This window comes from Ambystoma mexicanum, chromosome 1p (genome assembly GCF_040938575.1).
Source record: "Ambystoma mexicanum isolate Mex_15411 chromosome 1p, UKY_AmexF1_1, whole genome shotgun sequence".
Taxonomy (NCBI): domain Eukaryota; kingdom Metazoa; phylum Chordata; class Amphibia; order Caudata; family Ambystomatidae; genus Ambystoma; species Ambystoma mexicanum.
The window spans coordinates 1,000,538,189-1,000,553,758 of NC_090921.1; the positions used below are offsets into that span (position 1 = coordinate 1,000,538,189).

The 15,570-nt window shown below is 45.2% G+C and overlaps 1 protein-coding gene across 4 annotated transcripts in view; it reads left to right on the top strand.

The window, feature by feature from the left end:
- VAC14 (VAC14 component of PIKFYVE complex) overlaps window positions 1-15,570 on the top strand; it is a 1,997,670-nt gene that overhangs the window by 420,828 nt on the left and 1,561,272 nt on the right. For all 4 annotated transcript variants that reach the window (XM_069654807.1, XM_069654798.1, XM_069654816.1 and 1 more), the window contains exon 7: window positions 13,597-13,706. In XM_069654807.1, the coding sequence (XP_069510908.1) occupies window positions 13,597-13,706 (110 nt within the window). The remainder of the gene's footprint in view (window positions 1-13,596; window positions 13,707-15,570) is intronic.

The following is a 15,570-nucleotide window of genomic DNA, read 5'->3' on the forward strand; positions in this document are numbered from 1 at the left end:
ATTCCCCATGATCAGCCGCCCTTCCCACAACCGTCAATACGTCATGCGTCCGGGCTTTCAAGTCAAAAGGACGTGAGCACTAAACACCATGAGAGCGCCGAAGCGCTGCATAAGAGCACGTCGGTGCCGTCGGGCTCGTCAAAATCCCTTCCTGATAAGCCAGCGATACACGAGAGTCTCGCAAACATCATCTCGGCCGCAAATAAGCCAAAGGACGTGTCGATGGACACGTCTAGATGGCGAGAAGGTCGAGAAGAATATTCAAATGGGGCTCAGCCCCTATCTAAGACACCGGCAGACGCATCTCGACCACCTAAGGATCTAAGTCCTCAAAAAGAGTCCTTCCCCCACCCTCCAGACCCCTCTGGTTCTTCCCCATGGACCAGAGACGGGTTTGAGGGATACATGAACAAGCTTTCCAAGTTTGTAGATTTTTCAGAAAGGTTCATCACCCCAAAGATACCAAAAGAGGAAGACTCTTACCCTACTCTGTCCAAGGTTGAAAGAACTTCCAGTCAGTTCCCTCATAAGGATGTGTTTGACCTGTCAGAACCTGAGGAAATAAATCAGAACCCCTGTGATCAGCGAGAGGATCCCTTTGACGACACCACAGACCAGTGTCGAGATTGGGGTGATGAACAGCCAGTAGGCGAAACACCATGGCTGTCGCCTTCCACTACTCCAGATGGATGAGGCATTGAAGACAGCAAAAAAAGAGCATGAAACCTTAAAATCCCTAAGCAAAATTATACAAAGACCCTATCGGCAGCGAAGTGGCAGCTCTCACCGCTCCTTTCGGGGACAATCCTTCCCATGTTCCCCCCACAATCAATACGGAACAGGGAATACACCATGGTCCGCCGGACAAGGGGCAACTGCCACAGGACAGTATCAACAAAGGTGGTAGCGCTGTGGCAAAGGAAGGGGTAGAAACTCCACCCCAAGAGGCTCCCCGGCCTCCACTCCAAAGTGACTTGCTGGTCGGGGGATCGATAACATCTTTCTTTCATACATGGGAGACAATCACCACAGACCAGTGGGTGCCCAAGACAGTCACCCACAGTTACTGTATCGAGTTCAGCCGACCACCTCGATACAGACTACCAAAGTTCAGATGCTTATCGCCAGAAAACCAAAAGATCCTGCTTCAAGAGGTGGAGATCCTGCAAGAAAAGGGCGCGATAGAAGTCATCCCCATTCTACTGCTTAACAAGGGTATTTGTTCAGTGTACATCCTTGTACCCAAAAAGGATCTCAGCAGGCACCCTGTGCTAGACTTGTGTCCAGCAAACAAGTTTGTCAAGCTTCAGAAGTTCAGAATGACAACACTGCAAGAAGTAATCCCTCTGCTCACACAGGGGGATTACATGGCAACATTGGACATGAAATATGCATACTTTCATATTTCAATGCTGCCAGCGTACATAAAGTACCTAAGGTTCATGATGGAGGACAAACACTATCAGTTCAAGTTCCTCCCCTTCGACATTGCCTCAGCCCCAAGGGTATTTACAAAGGTGCTGGCGGTAGTAGCGGCTCACCTGCACAGGCAGTCCATTCCAGTTTCCTTACCGCGACGACTGGCTAATAATGGGGGATTCGTACCGAACATGCCTATCAAACACCCAGAAGATCTACTCTTCAGTCTGGGATTCGCATTCAACGAGAAAAAGTCTAGCCTAGACCCCAACCAAGTCAAACCATTTCTGGGGGCTCTGTTTGGAGAGAAGATGGATTTGTCTTCCACTCCAATGAGAGGGTTCAAAACATGCTGTTCCAGATTGCTCCCTATGGAGCCAATCGCAAGGTGACTGTAGGCAAAGCCATGCGACTGTTAGGGATGATGGCCTCCTGCATTTACTTAGTCCCACAGGCACATTTGCGCATGCGCCCCATGCATGAGTGGCTTAACAGCAAATGGTGTCAGGCCAGTGTACAATGGGACAATCTAGTGGTTGTCTCGGCTGCCCTCGTTCTCTCTGCAGTGGTGGTCGAGGGCAAACCTCTTACAGGGAAAACCTTCACCAACAGGGTGAATTTGGTTAAAATTCGAAACTAACAAAGCTCACTTGTGTGCGCTGAAAACTATAGCCCATAAATTAATTGGGTAATCCTTGTTGTCCTGCTGACCCCAACTTCTTTAAGGAAGAGGTGTGTCTTTATTCTTATATCAGTCCAACCTTTTTACCCAGCTTCCCCAACAGACTATCAGTAAGGGGGGGTCTGAAATCCTGAATTCCCCAAAGCATTTTAATATCTCTGTCTGACTTCTCAACATAAACCAAAGCATCGATAAATCACCCTGTGTTTATTTTAAACCAAAAGTGTGGGCGAAATGATAATTGCCATAGTATTTTAACCAATCTTGAAATCCCACTGCTACTCTTTTAAGCCTGCAGGAAAATCAAAATCGCGCAACATTACGTAAGAGCCTTTGTTATTGATCAGTGTCATTATTTTGTGAAGTGAAATTTGCAGAAAGTTAAGAATTGGGATTGTGTTCTTTGTAACTCACTTTTGTGATTTGTTTATGCTGAGAGAAGTTATGCCACGGATAAACTTGTTTTTGATATTTTCGTGCTAATTTTTATTACTTTTAATTTAAATAAATACCAATATATTTCCCCCCCAGCGGCCTGATTCTTAGCTCATTGTTGGCTCAGGGGTGAGGGATCCAAGGGGCACGATATGTGTCTGAGATAGGGCTAGAAAAAAGAATCTGTTAAACAGTTGGTTGCATAACCACGTGAGTGGGGAGGAAAGGAACTCCCCGTGTTGAGGGTGGCTTCTCAATAAACCGTTACACCATTAAAAAATACCGTCCCTGTCCCCTGGGCTCTACAGCGCCTCAGAAGGAGAGCTGATTTCGGCAGGTGGGTAGGGGGATTGTGCAACAAAGGAATTTTTAAAATGCCTTTGTTGTACAACCCCCCGCGCCCCACTCGCCAAAATCAGCTCCACGGACCAACACTAACACACACATTCACACTGCATTCAAACATCAAGAACCTTATCATTCACACGAGCACTCATCATACACTCACTCATAACAAAAGCATACTTGCATTCATACACATATTTAAATAAAAATGAAACTAACATAAACGTACCTTCTGCCCCGGTCCTGAAGTCTCCTCCCCAGTGTTCTAGCTCCTGCATCATGAACAGGAATCTGGAAGCAAGGGCTTCCTGGCTCCTGCACATGCAAGCAGGGGCCTGCGTGTGGGTGCTGGAATGCCCCGCTCCAGGCTGCTCTGTCTGTATCTGCGAGGTGCCGGAGCTCCCCCTCGTACATACAGACATGCAGTTACCCAGCAGCATTTCCAATGACCCATGCAAGATTTGCAAAGCAAAACGCCCCCAGTCTTGCATGGCTCAGTGAGCATATGCAGCTGGGGAACTGAACTGTCAAAGGGAAACAGTGTTTACCTTTGACAGTTCAGCCAGCCCAGGAGCACTCCCTCAGCTCGAAAAAGCAGCTGAGGGAGTGTTCAGTGTTTCACTGGGCTGGCTTCTCGGCTCATCAATATTGGGTAAAGGGGCCACTGGGTCGACGCCCCCTCGCCCTTTATGGATGAGCCGCCAGGCTCGGACTGACTTATAGGGCAATGCCAGAACCACAAATGCTAGTGTGGGCCAGTTTCTCTGGTCTAAATCGGCCAGTTTGATGAGTTAATTCTCTTTGCAGCTAGATGTTTTGACAATTGTTGCTGAATAAATATTCCTTCAATATCACAATTTGTTTACATTTTAACAAAAAACACCCCCTTGGGTACTATTCCAACAGTCTGTCAATAAAGGATTGAATTACCGTTTGCAACTGTGGGCCACTTTTTCATTGGTGCCCAAGACAGTTTTATGCTCCAGTCCGACCCTGTGAGACGCCCCTGCCCATTTCCTCGATTGAAAATGCTTTAAAAAAATTACATTTCAGGCTGGGGACTCACGCCATGGAGCACCCCCCACAGTTTGAAGACCTCTGGGCTAGGGAAATATAGGCGTTTGTCTCACCCCTTTTTATTGAATAAAATGGCAACATGTGAAAAATCTATACCTGTGTGTCTGCCTCGCATTTCTGACCCCTCACAATACACTGGGCGACCCCTAATTGGGAAGAGGTGGTTTGTTTGCTATCTGGTATGCAGGAACTGCTTCTGGCAAAGGTCCTCCAGAAGTCATACCATAAAAGATCGTGGCATATGGGAGAGGACTTGGGGACAGGTCCTATCTACCATACATGATACTAGAAGGAAGACATGAAGATGGGGCACATTTTTGAGGAAGCTTTAGAAGAGTACTTGGCAGCAGGGTGAGCATATCAGCTGTCTGAAAAGGACCCTGAATGGGGAGGGCAAAGAAATACTTATAACGTACAAAACTGTTCCGCTGAGAGACTCAGAGGTACTGAAAAGTTCTAAGAGAAGTTTAATAAAACCGAAGGTGTGTTGAAAAACCCAATAGAAGTCTGAGAGAAACAGAAGTCATGGTATAACCTTGGAAGGTTAATGTGCAAAAGAAACAAGTATCTCTGGGAGGCTTTAGCATCTGTGCAGACCACCCCAGGAGGGGTCTTCCTAGGAAAGCATCAGTGTATGTTTGCCTTCTAGAATAGGGATGGGCTTTGAAAGCACAGGTTTATGAACTCTTTTGTTGGCCAATCTTGGAAAACGTTTGTTGCAGATTTTAGTTAGCCTGGAGGTTAAATGACTTGCATAGAATAGGTTTGAACTTTGTGGCCATCATCTTTGGACTTTGATGATTAGCATATGGTGTCACTGTAGGGACAGACTAAGAAGAACAGGTTTAAGACTTTAATTTAGAAGATAACATCACCCAGTGGTCTAGGAAGCAGCTAGCGCACATGTTTTAAGTTATCCCATCCTCAACACTAGTTTATTATATGTTTCCTTATTATTTCTAGACTATTTTCCTAATGCCTATAGGCGTCCATCCAGTCCAATATCATATACTGAGCAACTTAAAAAGAGTGCAAAAATAAACAATGCTTTAGTCCTTATTACACTTTATGCTAAAGAAAACAAAAATATTATCACCACACTATTATATCCATATATACATTTGCCACTGAGGTGCTCACTAGAGAACACCAACACCTTACTTTTAAAAGTCAAGATGATTCCTTTATGAACATAAGCAAACTGTGTGTAGTAAAGTAAGTAAAACAGGTCAGTAGTATAGAAAGAATTTAAATTGAAGGTAAATATTGAAATAGTAAAGGGAACACTATTACTGTCTCTCATAGAATAAGGCCCCGGACACTTCAAATGTTCTTCCCTGCTAAAGTGGGGGATATATGTCTAATTATAGACTATCAACTGCTTACCCCTAAATTTTGCCTTTTAGCAGTTGTATATTGGTCAACCGGAGGTGGTTGACATATGCAACTGCTTGTCTCTCTTCATCTATACTAGAGCTCCCCTTATGGCCTTCCCCCCCTGTTCCCCAATACTCTCCTTGTCATCTCTCATTCAGGGCAGTCAGCCCCTGTACTCCTCTTCTCGATCCACTCAGGCTCCCTCACCCACTATTCCTATGCTGCACGGTTCAATGTGAAAATGTCGTTGAGGGGAAAAAATCATCAGGTAGGAGATTTGTTGTTGTTGTTGTTTTTTCTTCCCTGCACCCCAAACGCCTTCCCCAACATATTCTAGGACTGGTTTTCATAACTATTCTATCCTCCAGTCATAAAGTGCTTTATTTTTCTAAGAGTGTACATTTGGGGAAATGTTGACCCCTAGCCACCTTTTCCTCTGCCACTTTATCACTGGATACCTGCTGCATTACCCCCTGCCATCTCACTCACCCCATATACCCTCACTCGTACCCCCATTCCTCGCCCTTACCTACCACCCAACCCCCTCCCCAGATTATAGGTTGTATGTGTTAATATCCCCGCAAAAATATCGCCATACAAAAATATCACCATATTCTTGCGGCGATATTAAGGCATGGAACCTCTGGCCCTTGTTTGCAGCGCATGTAGTGTTCCCAGGGGGATAGTAATCACCGCTTGTTCAATTGCCATCCAACTATTTAGTGTGTCTCTTACCATCCATTTGAACATTGGTGCAATTTGGGCATCCAGAATATACCTCTTGATATCAGGGACCCCAAGTCCTCCCAAGATTGGTGGCCTAGTCAACACGCTCTTTTGTATTCAGATTTTTTTCCGGTGCCACACAAAAGCAGTTAATTCTTTCTGTAGCGTCCTACCTATTTAGGGGGATGCCCACCGGGAGAGAGCCCACCACGTACAGCAGGCGGGGTAGCAGTGTCATTTTAAGTGCTGCAATGCGAGCGAACCTGGATACTTCCTGTGCGTCCCATTTGTGTAGGTCTTCTCTCAATTGTTTCCATAGGGGAGTTATATTTACCCCATATAAGCCTTTTTAGTCTTTTGTTAATTGTATTCCAAGTTCTATTCCCCCAGTTTCCCAGGTTAGAGGGTATAGTGCTCTGTTTGTCAATCTCCCCCTCTTCTTCTGTTATGTTTAGGGCCTTGGATTTAGTGAAATTTATGGTAAAGCCTGAGACCCTGGAGAATTCTTGTAGTCTTTCCAGTGCTTTCGGAAGTGTGTTCGTGAATTCTCTAAGGAAAAGGAGTATGTCGTCAGCATATAATGCTATCTTTTGCGTTGCCCCTCCACAGGTCACTCCCAACACCTCTTGGTCCTGTCTTATTATTTCCGCAATAGGTTCTATCACCATGGCGAATATTACGGGGGATAGGGGAATCCCTGTCGTCTACCTCTCTGTATTTTTATCTTGGTTGCGTTTCTCCCGTTGACCGCGAAGGTCGTGGATGGGAGTCGAAAGTTTGCTAGAACCATCTTAATGAAGATTAGGTCACAGCCAAATTTCCTCAAGACCAGTTTCAGATATGTCCAATCTAGACGGTCAAAGGCATGTTGTGCATCTAGTGCAGCTATAGAAAATGTTTGTCCCGTCCTGGTTCCTATGTCTATGACATCCACTGCTAGCTTTATATTGTCTTGCGCGTGTCTCCCTATTATAAAGCGCGCTTGGTCCTCATGGATTATTTTGGGTAATACCTTCTTCAATCTTGTTGCAATTACTTTAAAGTATAATTTGGCATCAGTATTAAGCAGTGAGATTGGCCGGTAGCTAGTGCAGTCTGTGGGGTTTTTGCCCAGTTTAAGTATTAGGACAGTGAGCGAGTTTCCCATGGTGGCCGAGACCGTGCCATTTTCCCTTATATGTTTACTTAATGGGCCAAGTAGTTGATTATGAAATGTTTTATAGTATCCGTTCGCTAGTCCATCCGGGCCCGGGGTTTTGTTGGGGGGTAAATTCGTTATGGTTTTGCTTTGCTTATTTCTTGTGCTGTTATTGGGGCCTATAAGGTGTCATTGTCCTCCTCAGTGATTTGGGGCAGGGTGAGTTTCGACATATCATTTATTTGTGCGAGTGGGTGGAGGTCCTCCCTTTTTTTTTTTGTAATTTTTTTTTTTACAGTTCCTGGTGAAATCTTTTCATTATTTCCAGTTTGCTCTCTAATGCACATGGTTCCCCTTTTTCATTCTTTAGCTGCGCAATGTAATTACGGGATCTCTGCTTACGTAATTTGTCCGCTAGAAATCTGTTGGCTTTCCCCTCCTCATGCAATATGTCTGTTTGGTGTACAGTAAGGGACTTTGCTGTCCGGTCTGCTACGTGGGATTCTAACTGGGCTCTTGTTTTCCGGAGTGCTATCAGTGATCTTTGTGTTTGTCTAGTTTTGTATCCGCCTCTTTTAGTTCCGAATCAAGTTTCTTTTTAATGAGACCCCTTACCCGCATGTATGCTGTGGTCTGCAATATAAATGCCCCTGGGACTACCGCTTTTCCCGCGTCCCAAATTATTCCCCACTCTGTTTCCCTATTGTCATTGTTTTGAAAATTGCTATTCACTGCAATTTCCATGTGTGCCTTAAGTGCAATGTCTCTCAATATTATTTTGTTCAGCCTCCAGTTTTTACGGGTTTTGTTTGTGTCTTTTACTATCGTAATTTGCACTAGGACTGGAGCATGAACGGAGAGCTATTGAACACCTATTTGTACTTTTCCCACCTGGGGAATAAACGTGGCAGAGACTAGTATCATATCCGTTCTTGAGTAACCTCTGTGAGCCGCTGAGTAATGGGTGAATTCTTTTTCTTGCTCGTGGAAAAATCTCCACATTTCCACTACCCTCAAATCCCTAAAGAGTTTCCCTAGCACTTGTCAATTTCTCCTGTCTGCAGCTGTGGGCGGCAGTGTTTTGTCTAGGGCAGGGTCCATAACACAATTAAAGTCTGCACCAATCACTATTTGGCCTTCACACCATCCTCCCAGTTTCTGTAGTATTTCCCCTAGGTATAAGTCCTGCTTTTCGTTTGGGGCATATATTGCTATTAATGTGTATATCGGCTTGTCCAGCATGCCTTTCACAAGCAGGTATCTGCCTTCCCTATCTTTGTACAAAGCGTGTTTCTTGAATATCACTTTGGCCCCCAATAGTATAGCCACGCCTTTGGTCTTTTTCCACCCGGAAGTATAGTACTGTCTAGGGAAGGCTTTATGGGCCATCCTCTTCATCAACAGGGAGTAGGTTGTCTCTTGTAAGAATACTATTGACGCCTGGAGATCTATTAGTCTGGTCAGAATAGAGCGTTGCGTAACCGGCGAGTTTAGGCTAGGCCCTGTACATTTAGGGTTATGATATTAAAGTCAACCATGCCTCTCATGCCTGCGTTATCCCAAATGTACGCTATGTCTCTTCCAGCTGCCTCAGCTACACTTCTTCCCACCTTGCGGACCATACTTTGGAACTTTCCCTTTTAACTGAGGGATTCCATCATTCTACTTTCCATCCCTTTCAAACATTCCTGTAGCTTTTCTTTGTTCAGGGCCACTTTGATGTTTTCCCCCGTGCTTCCCCCGCTGTCTGTTTCTTCTGCCACGCCCTCGCTTTGCTGTTCTTCTAGGCGGTGCTGTCTCCAACAGTGCTGCAGCTGTCCCCCTTGTGTTTTGGCTGCACCCTTGGCTTTCAGCGGGGTGTTCTTGGATTTGACATCTGGCATATGTGTCCTCACCTTGGCACCCTAGACGGCTGGACGGTCTGGGGGGAGCGCCTCTTGATGGGTTCAGAGCGGCTCTGTCCAGTTCTCCTGCTTTTGAAGTTAGGCTGTGTGTGGATTTTGCTCTAGGTAGCTCCTTTTGTCTGTATTGTGAGGGAATCGCGGGTTACACCTTTGTCTGGGGTTTTCACTGCCTCCCAGGCCGAATTGGCCCTGAACCCGCTGGGGCCGGTCATCTTGTGACTGGTTTGCCACTGCTCTTAGCTTGCAGGGTGGCCGGGGTGGCCCTGGATGGGTCCTTTCTGCAAGTTGCAGTCTGTTCTTTGGTGGTTCTTGAGGGTAGGTTGCCCTATTTCCCCTTGTTCCTTCCCTGGGTATTCGTCAATTCAGAACTGTCCCTTCCTGCCCTCCTGGGGGTCTTGTGTGGCACTGATCCCTCCTTCTTAGTCTTGCGGGTTAGATTCAGGCGCCATGCCTCTATGCCTTTCTGCCACAGTGCTTTCTTTTGCACCTTGCCCTCTCAGCAATTATGCTGAGAAAAAAAGCAGTTGTGCAGCGTTATCTTAGTCCTATCTTAGTAATGGGGGCTGCACTACCCGCTCCACTGAGTGTTTACTGGTGTGTGCTATGCGCTGCTCTTCGGCCAGTGCGCTTATATCGATCGTATCTTAGTGTAGGGAATCATGTGGTACCTCTTCTTCCTGATGTCCGCACAGCTTTTCTTGCTAGTATTCTCATGAAGACTCATGTGTGGTTGGGGGCTGCAGTTTGTTCCTTACGGTTGCTCTGGTTGTGTCTCGATCTGGGCAGCCAAGTCCCCCTTCCGTTGGAGGCTCTATTTCATGGACAGGGTGAACTCCCCTTAATTTGTGTGGTTCTAGTGAGGCGTTGGAGCTGCCTTCATGATGCCTTTGCTCCTCGCATCTCCCGCCGTCCCCTCCAGGTGCGCATCCTTTTGTGGACCATCCGTTACACTCCACCACTGCAGCGTTGCTCCGCTTCAGTGACCGGCTCCACAGCTGTGGTTGTCCCTTGGCGCAGGTGTAGTAATGTCCGGTGGGGGACTCCGCTCGAGCCAGCATCGCCTCACCCTGCCCAGTTTCCGGGGCGCGGGTACTTTTTCTATGGCCCTCGCCTCCAGGTTGCTACTTTGCGTCGGAGTCACCACAGTGCTTGCCTCCTCCTTGCTGCGTTCACATTGAGCCAGCTGCTCGTCAGGAGTGTGGCAGCCCCAATTCAGTTTTCCTTTCCTGCAGTCTTTTCCACATGCTTTCCCGGGTCAAACTTGCCATTGTGCTTGGATTTAAAGTTGCTAATTTCACCTTTAATTTCCCACCCGGGCGGAGCTCAGGGGCCATGGAGCCTCAGTGACCGGCGGCCATCTTGGAATCAATGGGAGCTTTTTTAAACACTTAGGTGACTTTAAAACACTTAACAGTAAAGATATGTGGTCCATGATTTGTAACTCGAATTCTAGATCTCTAAATCTGGCAACCATTTGATTTCTATTAGCTTTAAACCTTGACTCAAATCCCTAGATCACTTGATAGCGACTGAATGGAATTCCCTCTCCCTCCCCCCTTCTATATTCTCTTCTCCTTTGAAATTGTTGAAAATTTGATCGAATCGAGAATGATTATCTGAACAAGTATACAAAACTTAATTTGATTTGATTTTTAATACACTGCAATGTCATGTTTTAACTATACATAAAGAAAAACGTGTAAGTATAAAAATAATTATAAAAAAAAATCTTTCGAAGCTGCAAGTAGTCCAGAATAATGGAGTGAAGGAGGGGCTTGTTTGAAGCGCCGCACACATGTTATTGAGGCCAGGTGGGCTTTACGCTGGCTTCCAGTGAGAGAGCAAATAAAGTTCAGGCTGTTTGCCATCACAGTGTTTGCTTGGTAATAACCTTAGCTGCATGAGGCAGAGATTATCAGTGAAACAGCATGCTGGGGTTCTAAGATCCAACCTGATTTTGCTGTACCAGGCTATAAATTGGAGAGAGCTGGCAAATTCTTTCAATTTGGAACCACTTAAAAGCCCGTTTGCGCTCTGCGTCATCTTTGGCTCCATTCAAGAAGTGTGATGAATTCTATGATGTTGTCCCTTCTCCCCAAGGGGGAGACCCTTTCCATGAGCCCAGGCCGCTACCCGATAGTCCCCCGGGGGTTGTACTCAGCGGTGGATCTCATGGGGAGGGATTCCTTCTCTGGGATACAGGAAGGACATCATGGGTTAATGCAGTAAAATATACCCTCTGCCACTGTTCTTCCCTCACCTTCTTTTTTTTTCCTCTGACTACATAACCCCCATGTCTTTTTGCCATACCAGTATTACTACTGGTACAGGGGCGAGGAAGATTAGGACAGACTCCAGTGAACTGTTGCCTCAAAATATTGCGACAAAGATGATCAGGGCTGACTCCAGTGAACTGTCACCTCGGCGTACTGAGACGAGGAAGAGAATCTGCAATACAGATCATTGCATTGAGCAGTCTAGCTGTTGTCTTCCATGGAACTTAAAAAGAGAGGAAGGACTAACAGTGTCACTCCCTCCCTGGAGGCACCACAAGCAAGGCAACCAGAGTGCAGTCGGAAGAGCTGTACATACAGCTGCTGACTGGGATGTGGTGTAACAAGAAACGGCATCCCTATCTGCTTGGAATAGGCCTGAGGATTGAAGGCCAGAAGAGGCTGAGTCTCTTGACGTGGAAGAGCACCGTGAAAGAGGGTCCCGCAGGTACGTGCAGTTGGGCTCACAAAAAGGGCTGGGGTGCTGCAACATGCAAACAGGAAACAAGACAGAAGAACCATCAGAAGACGCCAGAAGGCCCAAGACCGAGGCGGGAGACCAGGACCCCATACAGAAGGTAAAGGGTCATCCCGGGGACCTCGAGGGGAGAAGAGGAACACACACACACACAGACAGCATCTGGGACCCGGGAACCCAATATGAAGTTGTCTGTGACCCAGGAAAGAGAAGTACGGAGTTAGGGGTCTGAGACCTGAGAAGTCAATGTAAAGGGGGTCTGGGACCCGAGAAAGAAACACAGAAACTGGGATCTGAGACCTGAGAGGCCAGTGTGGAGGGGTCGAAGAACTGAGAGAGAGAAACACAGAGAGAAGGGTCTGGAACCCCAGTAGCCAAGATAAAGTGGTCTGGGACCCTCAAGAGGAGAGACAGTATTCCTGACACTGGATGTACCAGGGATACTGTGAAGAAGCAGTCAAGTGAGTCACTGGAGGGGCTCAAAGTAAGCCTGAGAAAGGCCAGGGGAAGGGAGACATTCCCCCTTCTTCATTGAACGGCCGATTGTATAGAACTGTACTTGTCCAGGGGAAGGGAGTCATTCTTTTAGACCAAGACGATTGTGACTCACTTTAGTTTATTTTGGAATATAATGAACAGAAGTAGGGTTTTGACACTGGATGGTGGACTTTTTAGTTCCGGACATTCTGACATTTTCCTTGGTGTTCTAGTTGAAGTAGGGAAACCCCTCTTAGTGTTAGGCTAGATAGGCTTTTCTTTTACTTTCTGTACAAAATAAGTCTTTCACCAAAAAGCATGCTACCTGTGTTGTTCTCCTCCTTCCACACCCCCACAGAAGGCATTGAAAACCTTATTTTTTTAATTAGATTGGTTAGGCTGTATTTTTTGTACCTTGTTTTTATTTGCTTCTGCCTTTTGTAACCTTTTTTGAACCCTTGGTATTTTTGCTTTATGGTCTTTTATTGACTCTACTGCTTTTGTTTTTATTCTGTTTGTTGTGCTGTTTGTCTGGTTTGTTTTGTGTAGCGCCCGATTGCCCACAGGCCTAAGGCGCTCTACAAATAAATAAAAAGTTGCTTAGATAGTAGGGGTATGCTGGCTGTTGTGACACAATAGTTCTCAAGACATTCAATAGTTCTCAAGACATTTCGAAAGTAGGGAGCTGTGAGAGCCCTCTTCAAGGTGGAGGAAAAATATACAGGGACCACCCCTAGATTTAGTGCTCAAATTTAGTGCTCTTGTATTTCATTTTATATATGAACTAAAAACCTATTTACCGGCTATGACACTTATTGAGAATATTTTCACATAATGTTATAGGTTTTTAAAAATAATTTTGTTTGTTTTATGGCCTCGATTGGGACCTTTTAACAACTAGAAGTTTTGGAAATGGAGGCCAAGGACATTGAACATGGTATTCCCTGTGATATGGATTCACTAGTAAAATTTGTTTTTATTTGTCAGATTGGGTGAGCAGTGATAGCCCACTGCAGTTCCCAGATGGCAAACTAATGTTGGTGAAGCATGCTTGAATCATGAGACCTGTCTCCTCTTGTTCAATCCACAACATTCTGATCTACCATTAGGCCAAGCATGGCTTCTGCAACGGTCCCCTTGATAGATGAGCTAAGGCAAATACAAATATATTTCTTTGAAATATTCTTTTCAGTGTTTTTAAACCACCTTGTTTCAAAAGATTCATCCACCTGTCTGTGTCCTCACCTTTCCTTTCTCTTTTATAGATCCTCGTCCTGGAGTCTGTGCCCGACATTAACCTGCTTGATTATCTGCCTGAAATCTTGGATGGACTCTTTCAGATCCTAGGGGACAACAGCAAAGAAATTAGGAAAATGTGAGTTAAGTAAGAGTGATGAATGCAGGGATGAGGCAGAGTTTATTTTCATTGACTGGGATAAACTGGCAGGAGTAAAGAGATCTTGACGAAAGCATCAAAGCATGTAAGGTTCGTCTGAGTCCATTCACGAGTCACACTGTACACGGTAAACGTTCAAGGAAATTAGGCTTTCATAAGCATAGTGCAGAGGAAATGTGCATTAAGACCAATGGTGGTGTGCCAAGAGGATTAGCTTAAGTAAAGAAAATGAGATCCAAACATTGAACATCAAGGAACCACCTTAAAAGAGAGGATCATAATACAGAGGTATGGTTGAACCATTTTATGAAGAAATCATGCAGTATGAATATCCATACACTACCACTCCATCTTAGCTTGCTCCAGTCTTTGTCTTCCACTTGCTTCCTCTGGCCAGCACCTGATTGCACCAGTGGATTCCCTCGCTATCACTCCAGTCTGGCTCGGTTTGGGTTGGCCATAGTTGAGCCATCCAACCTCTCCTTCTAAGGGTGTGTTACCCAACATGGGCTGGAGACATCAATCAATGGTCTTCTTCCCGCTACAGATGGATGCCGACTATGCAAGCAATCATACCTTTCCTCCAGAAAGCAGACCCCACCACTCCCGGTCATTTCTGCGATCTGACCAAACTGAAGAGTTTTGCCTCGAACACTGTATGTTGGATGCTGGAGCCATTTGTTGTCTCCTCAATGCAAGAGTATGAGGTATGATCATAGGTTCCTGAATTATGCCCCTTGTACAGTGAGTTAAACAGGATTGAGTGTAAGCTACCTTACCCCTTTTCCTCTTGCAGTGCATCTTTTTGTCAGCCATAGCCTCATTTTTCAAAGTCACTGATACTAAGGTTTTCCTGTTTTTAGAGCCATAAACAATTTTTCAGAAAAGTGTTATTGGTTCCCATTTCATACTTTTTCCATGCATCATTTCACATTTGTAAATAATCTTTAACCTTTGTAAGATATATGTGATCTATCGTATACACTTCAGATATTTTTTATGGTATGGATATTAAAGATTAGAATCCTGGGGAGTCCACACAGACTCCTCTAATCCTCCATTGGTCAAAGCAGTAGCACTGTTGAGCCAAATCAACATATGTTGGAGACAGTACTTTGACACTTTGACAAAGGGGCACTGTAGTTGGTCTGATATCATTGGTCATTGCTATATTAATTAACTGCCATTTTCTGCCACTTTCCTTGGTGGAAGGGGAAACAAAGGTTGCTTAATACTTGTGGCTCATTCTCTGAGATTTCCCACAGGTTCCTCCAATGAGTGCAGCAGCACCTCAAGACCTTTCTTTCCAAAATATGTTTTTGAATGTTTTTCATGCATTAATTATTTGTACAACAGATAGCATTTCACAAACAATTAATAGGAAACATTATCTCCCCTTCCTGTACCCCTCCCTTTCTAAGAGTGTGCAGTTCCCCTTTTCCTTTGGCCATGTTTATCAGGTTCCAATATCTATATTCTTCTAAGCATTCCTTACCCCCATGCCCTAGTCAAGATATGCACCAAGTAAGTACTCTTTCTTCTGTACATGTGGCTTCCCTTCACAGCGGATTGTTTGTTTTTGGAACCAATGCCATTCCACTTAAATGTTCCTACTCGGTATTCTCAGGTAGTTAGTCTTTCCATCTTGAAGATGTCCCATGCTTTCTGTAGCTATTCCTAGGGTGCGTTAAACTTCGTCCAGAACATAGATAGGCAGCTCTGGCCGCTAATAGCAAAAAATGAGACATCTGTGACAGTCGTATTTTCCTCCTTGTGTCGGGTGCCAAATAAAATCAGCAAGGGTTCTAGTCCTCCTGGTAACTCTTAAAGTTCGCTGATCCAT